At 42.0% G+C, this 21,436-nt stretch overlaps 1 protein-coding gene across 1 annotated transcript; it reads left to right on the top strand.

Moving 5' to 3' along the window:
* Nucleotides 1-7,385: 7,385 nt before the first annotated feature.
* ptger3 (prostaglandin E receptor 3) lies at nt 7,386-15,778 on the top strand. The gene is made up of 2 exons (XM_033028491.1): nt 7,386-8,334; nt 14,318-15,778. Exons 1-2 carry the CDS (start codon nt 7,483-7,485, stop codon nt 14,615-14,617), a joined length of 1,152 nt encoding a protein of 383 aa, XP_032884382.1. The 5' UTR covers nt 7,386-7,482; the 3' UTR covers nt 14,618-15,778.
* Nucleotides 15,779-21,436: the final 5,658 nt, after the last annotated feature.

Below are 21,436 nucleotides of genomic sequence, written 5' to 3'. Positions count from 1 at the left end.
GGGAACACATGTTAAGCAAGGAATTTCGTTAGTTCATGAAGTTTGAGAAAATGTCATTAATGATCTCTCCCCATGTACTGCCGCTGTGAGGGCTTTTGATAAATCTGAATCGTGTTAAAATCTTTTATTTGTGAACTTCACTTTTATGTATGATGTCACACTTTTTGTGACCAGTATTGTAAAAACACACATGACAAACTGATCTTGATCTGGCTGCAAGGACAAAGCACGGGATTTAGAATGGTTTGGAAAATTGTTATCAGTGGGATGTCACGGGTGACCATTGACTCTCAGCTATTTAAGATCTATTTTATGACCAAGAAGAAAAGAGATCAGTTATAAGAAAATCTGATTAATTTTATTATCAAGTATATAAAAGCATTTTTTGTTGCTAAAAATACTAAAGTCTTGGTCAACAGCAGGGTCCTTTTTTGCTGCTTTGTGTACTCTAAATTTATGTAAAGAACCAGCAAACAATATGGAAGGCAAGAGCCTCAAGAATAAGTAAATATTCCTGCAGTGATACAGTACTTTGACTCTGATGCCACTTCCATCAAAATGATGATACATCACTGCTTCCTCCTGAGATACCAATCATTGCAGCCACCAATATTCAACCAATTAATTTTACTCCATGTGATATTAAAACACAGTTGAGAGTACTAAATGCAGCAACGGCCAAGGAGCCCAACAACATCCCATAGCGTTTAACCAGGGTGCTGCATTGATTCAGATGTTAGCTTTAAGGAGAAGTTGGACAATAGGCAATCGGTGCACGAGTAGGCCATTTGGCCCTTTGAGCCAGCACCGCCATTCAATGTGATCACGGCTGATCATCCCCAATCAGTACTTCGTTCCTGCCGTCTCCCCATATCCCTTGACGCCGCTATCTTTAAGAGCCCTATCTAGCTCTCTTGAAAGTATCCAGAGAATCGCCCCTGGACAAAACATTGTTTTCTCTGGAGCATCAGAGGCTGAATGAAGACATGCTAAACGTTTACATTATTATGAAAGGCATAGATAGGGTAGACGGTCAGAATCATTTGTCAGAGTGGAAATCCAAAATATTAGAGGGCATATCTTTAAGGTGAGAGAGGAAAGTTTAAAAGAGATGTACGGGGCAAGTTTTTATGCTGAGCGGTGATGAAGCAGATCTGATAGTGGCGTTTAAGAGGCTTTAGATGGAGGAAATAGAGATTTATGGATTATGTGCAGGTGAATTGGATTACTTTAATTTGACAATATATTTGGTACAAACATCCCGGGCAAAATGGCCTGTTCCTGTGCTGTACTGTTAAATAATTCATAGAATATAGAATCTTGTTAAATATATATGAGACTTTGGTGAGGTCCCATATAGTTAAAGTACCATGTGCATTTTTCATCTCTATAATTATATCCATGGATTGAAAACAAGCAGACAACTCGTTCAACAGCCACTGCACAGGAAAAGACCACGAAGAGGAGATTTAAATAATCTCTCAGTTCTGCAGCATCTGAGGTAACTACAAAACAAAATATCCCCCCCTCCCCTTTATCATAGTTAATGCATGTAAACATCGCATAGCTAGTTTACATCTCAGCTATGCAACAGAGTAGCTTAGATTACTTAGCTGCGCTTCCCATAATGTCTGATACTTTGTTTACAACAGTTTATGAAAATAAAGATTATCTCATCATATCAAGTTCAAGTGAGTTTATTGTCATGTGTCCCTGTATAGGACAATGAAATTCTTGCTTTGCTTAAGCACACAGAAAAATAGTAAGGCATTTACTACAGTACAGATAAATGTGTCCATATACCATGATATAAATATATACACACATGAATAAATAAAGTGCAAATAACAGAAAGTGGTTGTTAATAATCAGAGTTTTGTCCGAGCCAGGTTTAATAGCCTGATGGCTGAGGGGAAGTAGCTATTCCTGAACCTGGTTGTTGCAGTCTTCAGGCTCCTGTACCTTCTACCTGAAGGTAGCAGGGAGATGAGTGTGTGGCCAGGGTGGTGTGGGTCTTTGATGATACTGCCAGCCTTTTTGAGGCAGCGACTGCGATAAATCCCCTCGATGGAAGGAAGGTCAGAGCCGATGATGGACTGGGCAGTGTTTACTACTTTTTGTAATCTTTTCCTCTCCAGGGCGCTCCAATTGCCGAACCAAGCCACGATGCAACCGGTCAGCATGCTCTTGACTGTGCACCTGTAGAACTTACAGAGAGTCTTCCTTGACAATCCGACTCTCCGTAATCTTCTCAGGAAGAGGCGCTGATGTGCTTTTTTGATGATTGCATTAGTGTTCTCGGACCAGGAAAGATCTTCAGAGATGTGCACGCCCAGGAATTTGAAGCTCTTGACCCTTTCAACTATCGATCCGTTGATATAAATGGGGCTGTGGGTCCCCCTCCTACTCATTCCAAAGTCCACAATCAGTTCCTTGGTTTTGCTGGTGTTGAGGGCCAAGTTATTGCACTGGCACCATATGGACAGTTGCTCGATCTCTCTTCTATATTCTGACTCATCCCCATCAGTAATACGCCCCACGATGGTGGTGTCATCAGCGAACTTGATGATGGAGTTCGCACTGTGGTTCGCTACACAGTCATGGGTATAGAGTGAGTACAGCAGGGGGCTGAGCACGCAGCTTTGAGGTGCTCCCGTGCTGATTGTTATCGAGGCTGACACATTTCCACCAATACGAACAGACTGTGGTCTGTGGACGAGGAAGTCGAGGATCCAGTTGCAGAGGGATGCGCAGAGACCCAGTTCTGCGAGTTTGGTAACCAGTTTGGAGGGGATGATTGTGTTAAATGCCGAGCTGTAATCAATGAATAACAGCCTGACATATGAGTTTTTGTTGCCCAAGTGGTCCAGTGCGGAGTGGAGGGTCAGCGAGATCGCATCCACCGTTGATCTGTTGTGGCGGTACGCGATCTGCAGTGGGTCCAGATTTTTGTCGAGGTAGGAGTTGATTTGCTCCATAATCAACCTCTCAAAGCATCTGGAGAGAAACAAGGAGAGTTTCATTTCTATAGAGAGACGTTGGTAAAGCTACTGTTCAAAAATGCAATAGGTTAAGATGGTAGAGCAATCAATTAGAAAGGCAAATTGTGTTTTTGACTTCATTGCGTGGGGCAGAGTACAAATATAGAGGAATCTTGCTGCAAATATAGAGGACATTGGTGGAGTTCCATGCAAAATGCTGAGCCAGCAAGAAAGGTTGTTTCAAGCTCTGAAAGGGGTGGGAGATTGCAACCTTCACGTGGTCCAACCTGTTGCGACGAATGCAGGGTGGACCACGTGCATGTCATATGCAAGAAGAAGAAGCCCTGAAAAATAATGTAGGGATGCAGGATCACATGATGTGCTGTTGCGGCATGATGTGGGCACTGGTGGATACCATTGTGGTTCATGGTGACCACATCTGCAGCAAGGTTCATGGTGACCACATCTGCAGCAAGTTTATGGTGACCACATCTGCAGCAAAACCGAAGAAGGGTCTCGACCGAAAAAGTCGCCTATTCCTTCTCTCCATAGATGCTGCCTCACCCGCTGAGTTTCTTCACCATTTTTTGTCTACCTTTGATTTTTCCAGCATCTGCAGTTCTTTCTTAAACATCTGCAGCAAGTGTTGGTTGCTTGAAGAACTCGGGCACAAAATTGATGACCTGGAATCTAAGCTTCAAACACTGTGACACATCGGGGACAAGGAGAATTAACAGCACCATTGAGCGTGCTGTGATTCTGGAGGCAATCACACCGTTAGATTCACTCCTTCCAATTTGGTCTGTGGTCAGGAGAGAGTGTGACTATGAGTGAGGCGGTAGGGGGAGCCTCAGCCCCTGAGCTTGTCTAACAGGTCTGAGATTCTTGTTCCTTGTGCCAAATAGAATGGAGGCTGTTGGAAGGATGAGCAATCTAACCCTGGCAATGTGGATCAGGGGCCATTCAGGGGAGAGAGAGAAGAGACACATGGTCGTGGGGGGGGGGGGGAGGGGGAGGGGGAGGGAGGTGGATTCAACAGTTTGGAAAGTGTGGATAAAGTAGAGGTTACTAAAGTCTCCAGAATGAAGAAATGGGACAGAAAGTTTGGAAAGGTTAGTCTTCCATCAGACAACATGGGGACCAATTTGAGAGGAGGGTGGTGAATACAGAACCAACGGTGTTATTATATCTAAATGCACGCAGTATACAAAACAAGGTGGATGAACTTACGGTGGGATTAGAAATTGGCGGGTATGACACTGGGCATCACAGAGTCGTGGCTGAAAGAGAATCAGGGCTAGGAGCTGAACATCCAAGGTAACACATGCTATTGAAAAGATAGGCAGAGGGGTGGCTGGCTGGCAGAATATATGGTCATGCACTTTGGTAGAAGGAATAAAGGCAAAGTATTTTCTAAATAGAAACTGGATTCAGAATAAAAGGATGTATCTTTAAAATGGAGATGAAGAGCCATTTCTTTAGCCAGAAGCTGATGAATGTGCTATATATTGCAGCAGATGGCTGTGGAGGCCATCGCTGGGTATTTTTATAGCATGAATTGATATGCTCTTGATTAGTAAGGGTGTCAAAGGTTATGGGGGAAAGGCAGGAGGAAGGAGTTGACAGGGAAAAATAGATCAGCCGAAATCAAATGGTGGAGCAGGCTTAATGGGCCAGATAGCCTAATTCTATTCCTATGTCTTATGGTCTCACTCTGTGCAGTTTTCAAATGTGTAGTCACAAATTCATCTCTGGGATGAGGGGTTGTATTATGAATCCAGATTCTGAGGGAGACTAGTCCAAAAGCTCAAAGCAGATTAGATTTGAGGCAAGTTGACAAGGGTCCAAAACTGGTTTGGCACTAAGATGATAGTTGAGTACAAAAGACATTGCAACTACTGGAATATGGAACAACAAATGGAATGCTGGAAGACTTCAGCAGGCTAAACCACATCTGTGGAGCAAAATGTGTGAAGGTTTGTGATCGACAATGCCATTCTGATGCACGGTCCTGACTTGAAATATCGGCCTACGCATTTTGCATCCACTGAGTTATTCCAGGAAAAAGCTGAAGGGTTATGTTGCGATTATAAGTTTATAACTCCATGAGTAAGCTGAAACCCTTACTTTACATCATAAGCTTCAACTATTTAGATATGAATGTGTGGCATCAGGTTAACAAGTTTGCAAATTACATAATAATCTGATGTAATGTTAGTCATACACTACAGGATGAGTCTTACACTACAGGATGACATTGATCAGGTGGTAAAAATGGACAGAGCAGTGGCAGAAAGAATCATTTTGATAAGTGTGAGATGATGTACTTTGGGATAAACTAATAAGGGTAGGATATATACATGAATCCCTGGGCTACAGTGACCCCAAATTTCACTGTACCAATTGGTGCATGTGACAATAAATGTCTCTTGTGTCTCTTGTATTGAGGAACAGAGGAGCCTTGATTTACAAGTCTAGGATTCCTGAAGGTGACAGCACGAGCAGATATGGTGATAATGAAAGCATATCAGATACTAGCCTTCGTCGGCAGGCGCACAGAATATAAGAGCACAGAGACCATTGCTTACTCTAGTATTCAATTTTGAATTTAACAATTTCAGTTAACTAGTCTTTTCTGTCTGTCTAAACTGAGTAGCTCTAATGTATGTAATCTACCGCAATAGGTCAATTTTCCAATCTCACAGATGCTGCCTGAGTGCTGAGTGTTCCCACTAGCCCAGGGAATATCTTGAGATTTCTATAAAAAGCTGTATTCCCCATTTCACCATCCACCATGTTTGTTTCATTTTTCTTTCTCTTTTCTATCACCTTTCATCTGTTACTGTAACTAGAGTACACCCGTATCATTTTCACCCAGTACACCCTCAGTCTGAAGAAGGGTTTCGGCCCGAAACGTTGCCTATTTCCTTCGCTCCATAGATGCTGCTGCACCCACTGAGTTTCTCCAGCACTTTTTGTCTACACCCGTAGACAACCTCAGTCTCCTCCCAACAACAGACAAGCACGCTGTTCTCTCTGCGATTTACAACATGCTTGCCTTCTCACTTTCCCAAATCTGATCGGGAATTATTGACCCGAAGGATTCACTTGCTTTTTTTCCTCCACAGATGCTGCCTACTTGATAATTATTTCCAGCACTTGGTTTTCAGTATTTATATACAATATGGGCAGTTTTATGCTTTGTCGCATACAAGCAAAGAACAAGCACTTATCCTTCTTCAGTCAGACTCGACCCGAAACGTCACCCATTCCTTCTCTCCAGAGATGCTGCCTGTCCTGGTGAGTTAATCCAGCATTTTGTGTCTATCTTTGGTGTAAACCAGCATCTGCAGTTCCTTCCTGTACAAGCACATATCCTTGCTCGACCAACCTTAAATTTACAGTGATCTGCAAGCTTCAACTCCCGTTATCAGTTGCATTGGAAAGCAATCGATAATTCGAAAAGTACTTTGTTCTTTAAGCCTTTGTTTTACTTGGATCAGTTCTCATAATTATTATTGCAGCGCTCAGATTATGACAGCGGATCTCAAACAACCAGCCCGTTCAGAATCGCAAATTGTGCGCCAAAGAGCTAAATTACCGTGTCAGAATGCACCGGATAATAATAATAAATATTATTATTATAATATGAGGGACATCCTTGTTATTGAGGCAGTGCAGTGTAGGTTCACGAGGTTAATCCCGGGATGGCGGGACTGTCATATGAGGAAAGATTGGAAAGACTGGGCTTGTATCCACTGGAATTTAGAAGGATGAGAGGTTATCTTATAGAAACGTATAAAATTATAAAAGGACTGGACAAGCTAGCTAGATGCAGGAAAAATGTTCCCAATGTTGGGGGAGTCCAGAAGCAGTGGCCACAGTCTAAGAATAATGGGGAGGCCATTTAAAACTGAGATGGGGAAAAAAACCTTTTCACCCAGAGAGTTGTGAATTTGTGGAATTCAGGGGATATGGCGAGGGCAGGAACGGGGTACTGATTGTGGATGATCAGCCATGATCACAATGAATGGCGGTGCTGGCTCGAAGGGCCAAATGGCCTCCTCCTGCATCTATTTTCTAATAATAAAAAAAGAAGGACGTGCGTCAGGGATGTCAAGGAGCAGTGTCGTCAAGTTTCTGTGCTCTCTTATTGATCTGGTCAGCTTGATGTAAAACTCATAAATGCATTTAAACAAGCAACTCGTATTTTTAGTCCTCACATTTCACGATCCCGTGACATTCTAACACATTCAGTTCACACTTCGTAATAACTGTGCTTGAAAACGTTATGAATTATATTTGATCCGCCCCTCTTCCTCCTCCAAAGGGAAAACTGATCGATCGAGGCGCGATTGGCGTTGTCGGAGAACACGCCTTCTCGCTGTGAATACCAGGTTCATTGGTTGAAAAAGCGCCAGATTTCAACCTAACAGTTCGCCGGGAGGAATAAAAGACTTTGGAAAAAAATGTCTTCGAAACGGAACCTTTCTGCGCGGTGATGGTCTCAGCTTGGGTCGCACACCTCTACTCATGCCGGCCGTCGACCGGTGGGCTCAGAATGTGGGGCGGCACCAACTCCAGCTCCGAGGAGTTTCGCACCAATACCTCGGTCGGAGCTGCGCAATGTTTTTCGGTGTCTGTGGCCTTCCCGGTCACCATGATGATCGCTGGCATTGTGGGCAACATGCTGGCTTTGCTCCTAGCCTACAGGTCATATCGTAAGGAGAACAGCAAGAAGAAGTCCTTCCTGCTGATTATTGGAGCCCTGGCCCTGACCGACCTGACCGGCAAACTTCTCATATCGCCGGTTGTCATTTCAGTCTACCTAAGCAACCGCCAGTGGAGCAGAGTAGACTCCTCCGGCAACTTGTGCGCTTTCTTCGGGGTCTGCATGACCACCTTTGGACTCTGCCCCTTGTTTTTAGCCAATGCTATGGCAATTGAGAGAACGTTGGCCATCTATGCCCCCCATTACTATTCTAACCTTGTGACAATCAGGCTCACCAAACTAGTGGTGCTATCCATTTGGGTCACCGTGGTGATCTTTGCCTTGCTACCGGTAGTTGGGGTTGGGAAGTACACTCTACAATGGCCAGGCACTTGGTGCTTCATCAATACCGGAAAGAATATCTTGGGCAACACAATTTTTGCCTACACTTTCACCGTGTTGGGTATCGTTTCTTTGTTGGTCACTTTTACCTGCAACGTCGCCACAATCCGAGCTCTGGTAATTCGCTGCAAGAAACAGGTGCCGTCCTCCAACAAGCAGTGGGAAAGGATCACGGTGGACACATTGATGCAGCTCATGGGGATCATGTGTGTGCTCTGTGTTTGCTGGTCCCCTCTCCTGGTAAGTAAATTGCGTTCCATGATGATTACATTCCAGTAATCAAAACGATTTGGATTGAAATATTTGGAAAATCTAGCCAGCACGGACTGCCGAGATAACTTTTTTTGTTGATAATTAAAATGATTCGACATCCACGAGTAACCCACTGATAACCTCCCAAAACCACCAATATTGTCATACACACACACAGTGAGTAAGTAAAAACGTGTCTCTGCGAGTTGTTGCGCGACCTAAAATGTACATTGAATGCATTATCTCGACAGTATCTGGACAATGGGGTTTTAAATACAACGCATTATTGAGATTATAAATTACATTGTACATGTAGATTTGCAGTTAAATTATTCCTGGGTTTAAGACCTTAAAATTAAATAAACGCCTCAATATCCCCAACCAAATTCATCTCGTAAAATGTCCTTTCCAAATATTGCTGCGGCGCCGTTGTCACGTTCCACGGGGTACAAGATCGAACTTTTCTTCCATCAGCGCATTTATAGCAACTAAAATTAAACCGAAGACTGGCCAAATGAAGCATTCGAACATTAAAATGTTGATGCAGGGGGTAATTGTAAATATAAAGTCCGACATAAACAAGCGCATACACATCAACAAACACACATTTGACCAGTTGTCATCTTGATGCCGTTTACACCAAAGATCTTAGCCTATATCCTCCGCTTTAGGATCTTTGCTTCGTACCTGCTTCGTACATACGCGCTCCCTCCGATTAATGCTAATCACCAAGCAATAGGAGCAGACGTTACCAGAACTGACATATCGTGGTCGAAGAGCAAAGACGGAAGTGGCGGAGGCTTTAATCTGAAAAAAATATATATATATATTGTCGGTACGAGATATAAAGACCATTTGTTAGAAAAGATTTGGAGAATGTTTTTTAATTTGAGGTAGAGTCCAAAATTAAACTTCGCAAAAAGACAGGAATTCTGGATCAAATTCTTTACGATGGAATTATGAATGAATACCACATTTATCGTGCTTCATTTTAATGTTTTAAATTATTATTTGTTTATGCTTGGATATGATGAGATCCTTTCTTAATTTAATTTGCAAAGGGCACATATAACAGTCGCGGACACTGGACATTGACAGGACATCTCCGAGCAGGGTCTAAGGATAAGCTGCCTGAGAGTCACTCACTGCACACTGTTCCTTGCCGGACGGATATTTGCAGATAATGGGGTGTACAGTACAGGTGACAGTGGTCAAAACCGCGATTTCTCCTCCAGGAAAAGTGCAAGTAGGCATTGTGGACAAAGGCGGTGGGGGCAGGGGCTGCACCATCGGGCCCATGTGAGTCCCTGTGAGTGACTGTTCGTAATTAGGGTATACGCTCAGGATGAATGCCAATTACACATTTTGTTTTCCCCAGGCTATTTCTCTGTATTCAAATGAGGTTTTAATTAAATCTATCTGTCATCTGGTTAAGGCAGGACCAAAGTTCTTGTTTAAGAAGGAACTGCGGATGCTGGAAAATCGAAGGTACACAAAAATGCTGGAGAAACTCAGCGGGTGCAGCAGCATCTGCGAAGCGAAGGAAATAGGCAACGTTTTGGGCCGAAACCCTTCTTCAGAGGTTTGAAGAGATCTTCAGAGGTTTGAAGAAGGGTTTCGGCCCGAAACGTTGCCTATTTCCTTCGCTCCATAGATGTTGCTGCACCCGCTGAGTTACTCCAGCATTTTTGTGTACCTTCCAAAGTTCTTGTTATTCACCATGAAAATATGATTTCTGATTACTATGGATGTGATTAGGTACATAAAATTAGTAAAGGGAATGGAATGTTACCATATTAGAGATATTCTTATAATTCTGAACCCTAGGATATTGGCTTTCAAAGGAGCGCACTGCATACTCACCATGATTACCAGATTTGCATCAATTATGTTGAGGAATTACTGCAATTAGCCTTGGTTTTTCTAAAATATAGGTCAAGGGTTGATTTGATTGAGATTAACTTCAAAGGAATTGATTTGTCGAGATCAGGGAAGTGTAACTTCAAAGTATATGTGATATTAATAGCTTTTGCTGGGAATGGGTATAGAGATTGTTTGAATTAGGTACAAATTAGCCTACATTTCACTAAAATAGAGTTTTATGTTAATTCCATAGCTTCATTCATTTCCAGGCAGTTGTGAAATGACACCATTGTGTGGAATCAATAATTGGTTGTTATGTCTTATTGATGTCAAAAGAGTAGATACTGATCTGATTAATCATTCATGAAATTTCTATAATCAATTTGCAATTTCTATAATGTGTGGACAGTTTAGCAGACAAAAAGTATAACCATTTTGTTAGCAAATGTAGATAAAATGGGATATTATTTTAATTATCTCGAAAAGCCAACTACATTCAAAATGAATAAAATTGTAATAGGGAAATAGTAAAACAAAAGGAAAAATTGCAACAGTACTTTAGAGAAACAAGAATTCAGTCCCAAACAATCCTCATAGGGTATGTATGAGATTAATTTTAACTCCAGAAAAAATATCGAGAAGAAGAGAACAAGCACAAATTATATTCTGATAAAGAATCACACTTATTGCACCTTTCAGTTGATTTTGTTAGTCCTGCTAGAAACTAGAAAGATTCATAAATTTGTTTTTACTTCATTCATTTATTCAAAATACTCGTCACTTTCTATTGGCCATGACACAATGGAGACGCAAGGAGACTGCAAATGCTGGAACCTTGAGCAAAAAATGGTCCTGTAGAATCTCTGCAGGTCAGGTAGCATCTGTGGAGGGAATGAACAAAAATTGTTCTGGTTGGGACCCCCACCAACTTCTTCATGTTGATAGAAGTTGGTAAGGGTGGGGGGGGGGGGGGGGCAATATCTGGAAAATAATATTTGGGGCTGGGACAGAGCCTGGCAAGTGATGTGTGAATATGGTTGAGAGAGCATTTGATGGTAGATAGGTGGAGTAAGTAACAAAGGCTGGCGGTGAAGAGGTGCAAAACATTATTGGATACGGAGGAAAAAATTAGTGAAATGTAAAGAAGTGAGGGATATGGGAGGGGGGGAGTGAGGGGATGAAAGCTTTGTCTCACACCCACCTCACCCCCCTCCCCCACCTCACTCCGATCAGTGTGAAGAAGGATCCCAACTGTCCACTACATTCACATTTGCTGCCCGAGCTGCTGAATTACTCCAGCACTTTGTTTTTTGCTTATGATCAATAATAACACATTTTTTCTTTTCTTGATGCTTCAATATATACCACACCTATTATAGTTTAATTATATTTCGCCTTGGATTGAATGTTAGAATATTGATGAAACTTTTTTGTTTCGTATATCTTTTTAATTTTTTTTAAATTTCACCCATCCTTTCATCTTGAACAGAATTGTACAGAAACACTTAGTGAACTTGTTACATTTCCACTGAACATACTCAGTGACTGCAAAGCAACAATCAACAAATTATCAAGACAGAGCAAAATAGCAAACTTGATATAACTGAACTGGACTGTTCTCTAGTCAGACCAAATCTCAGGCAGTGCATCCAATCCTGGACTTAACTGACAATGGAGGCAATTCTTCTTCTTCTTCTTCTTCTTGCGTATGGCGTGCACAGCCTAAAGTTGTAGGACAACTTGTTCTATTTGATCTTATTTGATTGTGCACGCTAGGTTGATTGCATTCGTCGAAACAGGGCGGACCACGTGAAGGTTGCAATCTTCCACCCCATGGAGGCAATGCTTTCTCCAGGGTCAGGGTTCAGAAAAAGCTAAAGAGACCACTGCTATTCAACTTGCTAAGGGGATATCTGATAAGTGAATACACAGAAATACTGCTAAAGCTTTTGATGAATATTAATTTTAACTTAAAGGAGAACAAAAGGTCAGTGGTAGATCATGAAATATAATATACTGACCCATTTCAGGAAATACATTAACATGCAAAAGATTACTAGCATTCAGAGTGGAGAAGCATAGTTTTAAAGCCACATTGTTTAAGCCACAAACGTAGGTGATTCCCGAGTGGAAAGACTGAAGTAGGCCAAATGGTCTTTCAGTTCCAGTCATTCATCATCAAAGATAATATAGTAATGAGTCAAACAGCATAACCAAGTCTGTACTGACCCTCAACAACCCATTTACACCCACCCTACACTACACTAATTGTGTTTATTTGTTCTCCCAACATTCACATCAACTCTCCCAGATTCTACCACTTACATTGCACACAAGGGGTAATTTAAATTATCAATTAAATGTATCAATCCACGTATATTTGGAATAGGGGAAGAAAGTGGAGCATCTTGGGGAAAACCCACGCAGTTTAGATAGAGATGCATAGACAGAACTGGTTCTCAGGCTTGAACCCAGATTGTTGGAGCTGTGAAGCAGAAGCCCAGCTAGCTGAGTTATTGTGCCACACACAAAAGGCATTTCAAGATTGTTGCGAACCTGGAATATTGCCATTAAACCCAGTTCTACTATATTTCATATTTTCTTATACATTGAACAGTTCAGCACAAGAACAGGACCTTCAGCTTACAATGTCTGCATCGAACATGATGCCAAGACCCTGGCAGCATATTCCAGGCACTCACCACTTTCCATCCTGGGAAAAGGGTTCTGACAGTCTCTCCTAACAATGCCGTTCATAATTTTATATATTTCTATCAGGTCTCCCCTCAACCACTGGTGCTTCAGAAAAAACAATCCAAGTTTGTCCAACCGCTCCCTATAGCTAATAACCCCCAAATCCAGACATTATTTTGGCAAACCTCCTCTGTATCCTTTCCACAGCCTCCATATTCCTCCCGTAATGGGGCGACCAGAACTGAATACAATACTCCAAAAGCAGCCAAACCATAGTCCTATATAGGTGCATATAGAAGAAAGCCATCCGGTCCTATGCATGTCTTCTGTACAATCCTGCCAATCCCAATTTCTCCACTTATTTCCCTGCAACCTATTCTCACTTGCATTTCCACTAACATCTGCCAATTCTCCAACCAGTCACTAACATAAGGAGTAATTTACAGTAGGCCACTAACCCGACAGCCAGCACATCTTCAGGATTTAGGGGGAAACTGGAGCAACAAAGGGAAGCCCATTCAGTGATAGGGAAAGGGTGCAGCCCCACTCAGAAAGCACCAGAGATCAGGACCAAACCAGGTTGTTGGGACTCTTGAGACAGGTGCAGTACCTTGGAGGTTTTATACCCTAGGTACTGCAAGATATGGGATGAGAAACTTCACCTCCCGTATTGATTATTGTAACTCTCTCCTTTCTGGTTTACCCCACAAGTCCATCCATAAACTCCAATTGGTCCAGAACTCAGCTGCCCGCATTATCACCAGAACCCCATCCACCGAACACATCACTCCCATCCTCAAACAATTGCACTGGTTCCCTGTCCAATACCGCATTGGTTTTAAGATTCACTTTCAAAGTCCTCCACAATCTCGCTCCTCCATAACTCTCTGAACTCCTCCAACCTTACATTCCATCCCGAACTCTCCAATCCCCTTCTTCTTCCTTGCTCTCCACTCCATCTGCCCACCTGTCCATGATGGGGTTCAGAGCTTTCAGCCGTTCTGACCCTCGCCTCTGGAACTCTCTCCCATTATCCATCCGTACCATAGAGTTTCTTCCCACCTTTAAAACCTCCCTCAAAACTCACCTATTCAGACTGGCCTATCCCACGTACATCCACTTTCTATCAAATTTATGGATATGTTGTTTTTGTTTTGTTTCATTTGATTTATATATTTGTAATTTGCTTGTTTTAACTGTAAGGTGTCGTTGAGTGTTCTGAAAGGCGCCCATAAATAAAATGCATTATTATTATTATTATTACCCCTTTCATGAGTCACTTTCGTAAGGTCAGTTGGATATACAGAGAATTGTGAAAAATGCAGGTATATAATAAATAATACCTGATGAACAATAAATAATGTTCTGTTAGGGTTTTTTTGCCTAATAAATCTTTTAATCATGTCTTCTTCAGGTAATGATGCTGAAAATGATCTACACTGAAAGTTCATCTGATCACTGCTACAACACACCTTCAGCCATGTCATCAATATCCAACAATGAGCTGCAAAGCGATTGCAGTTTTTTCCTCACGGCCATTAGACTGGCATCTTTAAATCAGATCCTTGACCCCTGGGTTTATTTGCTACTCCGCGCAATCCTGTTAAAGAAGGCACGTCAGGTCGCCAGTGCTGTCACTAATTGCTCTGTGGAGGGGTTAAAAGAGATACCTGTAACAGCAGAAGTAAAGGCCCCCCTGAAAGAACAAACATGAATCAATAACTTACAATCTGATCAATTGCATGATGTGGAAAATGTTAACTCTTTGATGCCTGTAAGCCGTAGAATATGCATGTGATGCAATTCTTATAAATACTGAAAAAAAAATCATGTATTTTATCTGAGCTACTCAATTAATGAATCTAAATGTTTGTAAACATTCCTTAGCAATTGTATATTTCACACCAATTTTAATGGCTGGCACGGTAGAGATGCAATTGCATAAAATGGGAATGAGGGGGATTTGGATCTCTTTGAACTTCAAGAGCGGCTTTGTAGGAGAATGGTAGTGCAAACAACATCTTCGCTCAACATAGTAGGAAAGCACATCGTACACCTGGGAATTCATTTGAAAGGAGATGACACATTTGAGGAAAGCCATTAATCATTTTCATCACAGACATTGTGGTCTGAAGGGCCTGTTCCTCTGCTGTACTTTTCTATGTTTTTTATTCCATGCACCTCATCAACATCTTGTACAACTATAACATTACATCCCAATTTGTATACTCGCTTCCCTGACTGATGACAGTGGGAAAAGCCTTCTTCAAAATCCTATCTGCCTGTGATGCCACTTTCAAGGAATTATGTACTTGTGCCCCAAGATCCCCCTGCTCTATAACATTCCCCAGGGCCATGTTGTTCACTATGAAAATCATGCCCTGGTTTAAATACCCAAAGTACAAAACCTCACATTTTTAAATAAACCTAAATTAAACTCAATTTGCCTCTCTTTGGCCCACACCCATCTAATGAAGATCTCACTGTTATTTTGTGGTAACTATCTTCACTGCCAACAACACTACCTATTTTTGTGCCATCTGCAAGCTTATTGGGGAGCATCAGTCTGGAGCTCTGGTCCTGATTTAACTCGTGTTGATATTTCTCCTTTTCCAATTTCTGTGCTATTCAATTGTCTTGCGGAGTTTAATCACTTGCTGGACGGCTGAATAACCAGTGGACACCCAGGGAAGATACAGAGAGAGCAACTCTTATGCACCATTGCTAATGTGAAATAGCAATTTTGTATTAGGAAAGAAGACAGTGGTATCAACATAAATTTTTTTTTAAGTATTTCAAGAACATCTCAGGGGATCCTTCTTCACTGTGGCTATCAAACTTTACAACTCCTCCCCCCTTCTGTCGTGGAGTAGAATAAGACTGACTCCCTTCCACGCCCCCCCCCCCCCCTCCCCAATCTTTGCACATCCCCCAAGCCTTTCCACTTGTCACTTTAATTTCTTGTTTCATGTATTTTGTGTTATTTATGACTGTTGGTCCCTTCTGGGATAAATAAGGTTGTATCGTATCGTATGATCGAAACATAAAATACCGGTGGAACTGAGTAGGGAATTCTGTGGAGGGAATTAGCAGACAATGTGTCAAGTTGGGATGATTCTCTCCACAGATGCTGCCTGACCCGCTGAGTCCCTCCAATACTTTGTGTTTTTCTCAAGCTTCCAGCTCTTGAATTTTAAGAAGGGTCCCAACCTGAAACGCCGCCTGTCCATTCACTCCAAACTTGCTGCCTGAACCTCTGAGTTCCTCCAACACTTTATGTTTTACTCAAGATTCCAGCATCTGCAGTTTCTTGTGTATCTCTTTAATGATAGGTAGGCGGCGCGGCTCTCGCCAGCAGCGGCCTCTGCAGTCCGTCATCGTTTTTATTATTTTATGTCCATGTTTTTATGTAGTTTTTGTTATTTTTGTTGGGGTATGTGTGTGGGGGGGTTGGGGTGGTGTGGGGGGGAGGGGGTAACTTTTAAATCTCTCCCTGCACGGGAGACCCGACCTTTTCTTTGTCGGGTCTCCGTTGTCGTTGGGGCTGCAACGAGGAGCGGCCTCCAACAGGAAAACCGGGGACTCTGGTGCCGACTACTCACCTCACCGTCGCGGAGCTGGCCGAGTCCAGAGCGGGTGGAGCTGTGGTGGACGCTGCTGCGGCCCGACCCCCGGAGATTCGGTGGCTGCAACTGCGGGTTTGGCGGACGGTAACACCGGGAGCCCGCGGGTCCCTGGAGGGAGACCGCTTTTCGGGGCTTCCGCAACGGCGACTTCTCCCGCCCGAGTTGCGGGGTTGAAGAGCTCCTGGAGCGGGGCCTTACAGCACCGCCCCGCGCGGCTTGGAATGGCGGCGGGTTTCTGCGAGCGCACGCCGGGGGCTCTAACACCAAGAACACGGTGTGCGACCTTGCATCACCCGGCGTGGCTTAATGGCCACGGGACAATTCGCCATCGCCCGCCGGGGGCTTTGACTCTGACATCGGGGGGGAGAGTGCAGTGGAGAGAGAAGTTTTTTTGGCCTTCCATCACAGCAATGTGATGGATGTTTATGTAAATTATGTTGTGTCTTGGGTCTATTTGTTTGTAATGTATGGCTGCAGAAACGGCATTTCGTTTGGACCTCAAGGGGTCCAAATGACAATAAATTGAATTGTATTGTATTGTATTGTATTGTATTGAATGATGATATGCTTTGATGTCTAGTACAGAAATACAGGCCAAAGTATACCAATCTGACAACTGTACAGCTTAAAGACAATATATGTATGGTGTTGTAATTAATGTGATAATTAGTTTTGTCATATGATTAGTGACCAACAATTAAGTACAATTTTACCAAAGTTTGATGTAATGCATATCCACAAAATTGATTTGAAGGAGGAATTTTAATCTCGAAGATCATCAGTGATATATTTTTAAATATGGAGAGTAGTTGTTGTCAGTGTATTAATTACACTTCAGAATATTAACTACATTACATATATATTTGTAAATACAACATCGCATGCAATAAAGTTATCCAATGGTATTGTGTCGTGAAGTATCCTAAATCGGTTCTGTGAATAGATACTTTCTATATAAATTCCTAAATGTCTAAATCAAAACTGACTGCTCATTGGTTTGTTTGTCATGGTGAAGATCTTGAATTTTGTTTGTATCTCATGTTGATTGCATGTGATTGCAATAGTTTTTCATATTTCTACATGATAGAAATGAAGGGATACCTTCTCTGTTTCACAGATTAAGTCTCTATCAATATAGTTATATCTATTAGATACAAGGTTACCAACTAGAAACTTTCAATTCTGGTATGCACAGTCAGATACGTATATGAACATTTAAAAAAGAATTGCAGTAATTTTTTTTGGAATCTCTTAGATGCCTATAATTTTTATTTGTTGTCCCTGACTAGCACTAGCTCAGTGTAAACAGTTACCGCACTCACCAACATACAGTACTTAACCAATCTGCAGCCATTACCCACAGTTTTGATCCACACCAGGACTGGTAACCAGGATATCCTTAGGGAGATGCAGGGAAGTCCTAGAGCTATCACAGGGGCAGGAATTATTGTCACATCAATTCATAATTCCAATACAAATTAGTTAGATTCAGATTAGTTTATTGTCATATACAGCAGGGTGCAATGAAATTGCTTGTTCACTTTAAAATCATAGAGTAAACAGTCTACATACAGTAATGATAAATACAACAAAGTGCAAAACAACAGAATAGTGCAAGTTTGTAGAACAAAAAAATGTAAAGTAGTGTGAAAATATTAAAGCACAATAACAGAATAACCAAATAGGTTAGTGAAGAGTAGAAATACATGGCAATATTTCTGGAAAGGGAGTTGTGAAGGAGGTAAATGGTTCAGGAGTCTAATAACAGTGGGAAGAAGTTGTTCTTAATTAGGATACCCGAACTATCAAGCTCCTGTATCTTCTCTCAGAAAGCGGAAAAGAGAAAAGGATGTGGTCACGGTGGCAGGCATTCTTCTCAGTCTGAAGAAGGGATTCGGCCCAAAACTTTGCCTATTTCCTTCGCTCCATAAATGCTGCTGCACCCGCTGAGTTTCTCCAGTTGAGTTGTCTACCTTCGATTTTCCAGCATCTGCAGTTCCTTCTTAAACATCATTTACAATACCTCCCTTCTTCCTTATCCAATGCACCATGAAGATGGACTGGAAGGAAGGAAGTGATGAGCCTGTGACGGGCTGGTCTGTGTTCACCACTCTCAGCAGGTTTAGACAGTCAAGTGCAGAGCAGTTGCCATAGCAGGCTGAGCTGCAGACTGTCAGAATACTTTCTGTAATGCATCTGTAGGGGTTTGAGAGAATCCTTAGTTCTAAGAATGTCTAAGAATGTTCTAAGATGTCTAAGAAAGCAAATATGCTGATGCACTTGATCACCGCATCATCAAGTTCGCCGATGACACCACTCTGGTTGGACGAATTACAGATGGGGACGAGTCAGAATATAGAAGTGAGATCGACCGATTGACCAAATGGTTCCAGCACAACAACCTAGCTCTCAACATCAGTAAGACCAAGGAACTGATTGTGGACTTTAGTAGGGGAAGGATGAGGACCCACAATCTTGTTTACATCAACGGGATGATGATCAATAACTTCAAATTCCTGGGCGTGCATATATCAGAAGATCTTTCCTGGGCCCAGCACATCGATGCAATTGTAAAGAAGGCACATCAGCGACTCTACTTCCTGAGAAGATTACGGAGATTCGGCATGTCGAAGAGGATTCTCATAAACTTCTACAGGTGCATGGTAGAGAGCATTCAGACTGGTTGCATCGTGGCCTGGTTCGGCTATAGACAATAGGTGCAGGAGTAGGCCATTTGGCCCTTCGAGCCAGCACCGCCATTCAATGTGATCATGGCTGATCATCCACAATCAGTACCCCGTTCCTGCCTTCACCCCATATCCCCTGAATCCACTATTTTTAAGAGCCCTATCTAGCTCTCTCTTGAAAGTATCCAGAGAACCTGCCTCCACCACCCTCTGAGGCAGAGAATTCCACAGACTCACCACTCTCTGTGAGAAAAAGTATTTCCTCATCTCCGTTCTAAACGTGAACGTGAACTTGAATGTCCAGGAGCGAAAAAGACTACAAAAAGTTGTGACCACTGCCCAGTCCATCACCGGCTTTGACCTCCCCACCATCGAAGGGATCCATTGTAGTCGCTGCCTCAAAAAGGCAGCCAAATTCATCAAGGACTCACACCATCCTGGCCACACACTTATCTCACCATTGCCATCAGCAAGAAGGTACAGGAACCTTAAGACTGTAAGGTCCAGGTTCAGGAACAGCTTCTTCCCTACAGCCATCAGGCTATTAAACACAACAAATAAGTTATGAGCTCTGAACTACAAAAGATTATATTATTTTTGTTATTTGCACTATATTTGTTGAACTTTTTTTTTCCCCGTTATATACAATGTTTACATATTCACATATTCTGTTGTGGTGCAGCAAGTAAGAATTTCATTGTCCCGTCCGGGACATATGACAATAAAACACTCTTGGCTCTGACTCTTGTGTGAAGGGAACAAGTTAGATTGCTAGTGGTGGAACAAACAGCCAGAGGAGATAGCTGAGGTAGGGACTATCCCAACATTTAAAAAACAGTTAGACAGGTACATGGATACGACAGGTTTGGAGGGATATGGGGCAAACGCGGGCAGGTGGGACTAGTGTAGCAGGGACATGTTGGCCGGTGTGGGCAAGTTGGACCGAAGGGCCTATTTCCATGCTTTGTCACTCTATGACTTTATGTACAATCATCAGTAAAAATCCTCTTATATGATGGAAGAAAGGTCATTGATGAAGCAGCTTAAGATATTTTTGTCAATGATACTGCTGCAGTTCATCCTTTTGGTTCTAACTCATTTATCTTGCTAACATTAAGAGCTATGTTATTGTTCTGATACCAGTGCACAAAATTTGTGATCTCTTTCCTGCGCTTCATCTCTTCATTGTTGTTGATCTACCAAACAACAGTAGCATAATTGGTGAACAAAGGTCAACTTGGTGTTGTCCTTGGCATGGATATACAAGGAGTAGAACAAGGGACTGAGCACACAACCCTGAGGGGCAGGGGCAAAGGTGTTGAGGATCAAGGTGGAGGAAATGTTATGAAATTCAGGAAATTTAGAAGCCATTTGCAGATGGAGGCCCCAAGGCCAAGCTCGCAGATTAAATGGCAAGCTTTAGGAGAATTTATTGATCAGATTTTGAAAGGTGTATTTAAAATACTATCTGAAGCAAATTAAGACTACTTAAGAAGGAAGTCAGTATTCGAAATAAGTATCTGAAGCAAATGTTCCTTGTGACTAAAATCAGAACAAATGGAGGTGGGAAAAACAGCTGTATGAATAGCTAGCTAACCATAAAACACGAAACAAACATTAATGATCGTTATTTAGACTGGCAATAGTCCTAAAGGAATAATGATGGGCTATTATTGATCACCATTTCTATAAATTATTCGGACTCAGAAATTTTAAGTGCAATATCAATTTAGAATTGTTTCCATGCTGTATCATTCTATGTCTACGACCTAGATACACATAGCTTCTAGTTAAACTGATTCAATGACAATGTTCTGTCGAATAAAAGACAAGCATGGATAGAACATTGCAATCATTTTCTTGTCATGATTTTGTGCTTGGAAAGGTGACAAAATATTTTATAAATGAGCTGCTTAAAATAGTTTTGAATGTTGCAAGCACATACTTGAAGGATGAAATAATCTGCAGAGCATCTTGGCACCAGAGGTATGGTTATGTTGGACATGGTATTCAGCTGATTAGAACTATAGGCAGCAGATTCGATACAATATTGATAGCCTGTTGGATTTCTTGATTCATGTGGAAGAATGGATCAATTTCACCATTTCACTTACTTAACAACTCACATGATGATCCCGAGAACAATGTAGAACTTTGTATGTTAATTTAAAGGTGGCACAATTTCCTTTAAAGTTTGTGTCTTCTTGTGCACTGATATTG

The sequence above is a fragment of the Amblyraja radiata genome, chromosome 10 (assembly GCF_010909765.2).
Source record: "Amblyraja radiata isolate CabotCenter1 chromosome 10, sAmbRad1.1.pri, whole genome shotgun sequence".
Taxonomy (NCBI): domain Eukaryota; kingdom Metazoa; phylum Chordata; class Chondrichthyes; order Rajiformes; family Rajidae; genus Amblyraja; species Amblyraja radiata.
The sequence above is the reverse complement of the archived record's forward strand: the minus strand, read 5'-3'. Positions and strand labels throughout refer to the sequence as shown.

Coding starts and splice junctions, on each gene's coding strand:
- ptger3 (XM_033028491.1), top strand. CDS start 7,483: ATGGTCTCAGCTTGGGTCGCACACCTCTACTCATGCCGGCCGTCGACC. Junction 8,335..14,317: donor TTTGCTGGTCCCCTCTCCTG/GTAAGTAAATTG, acceptor TGTCTTCTTCAG/GTAATGATGCTGAAAATGAT.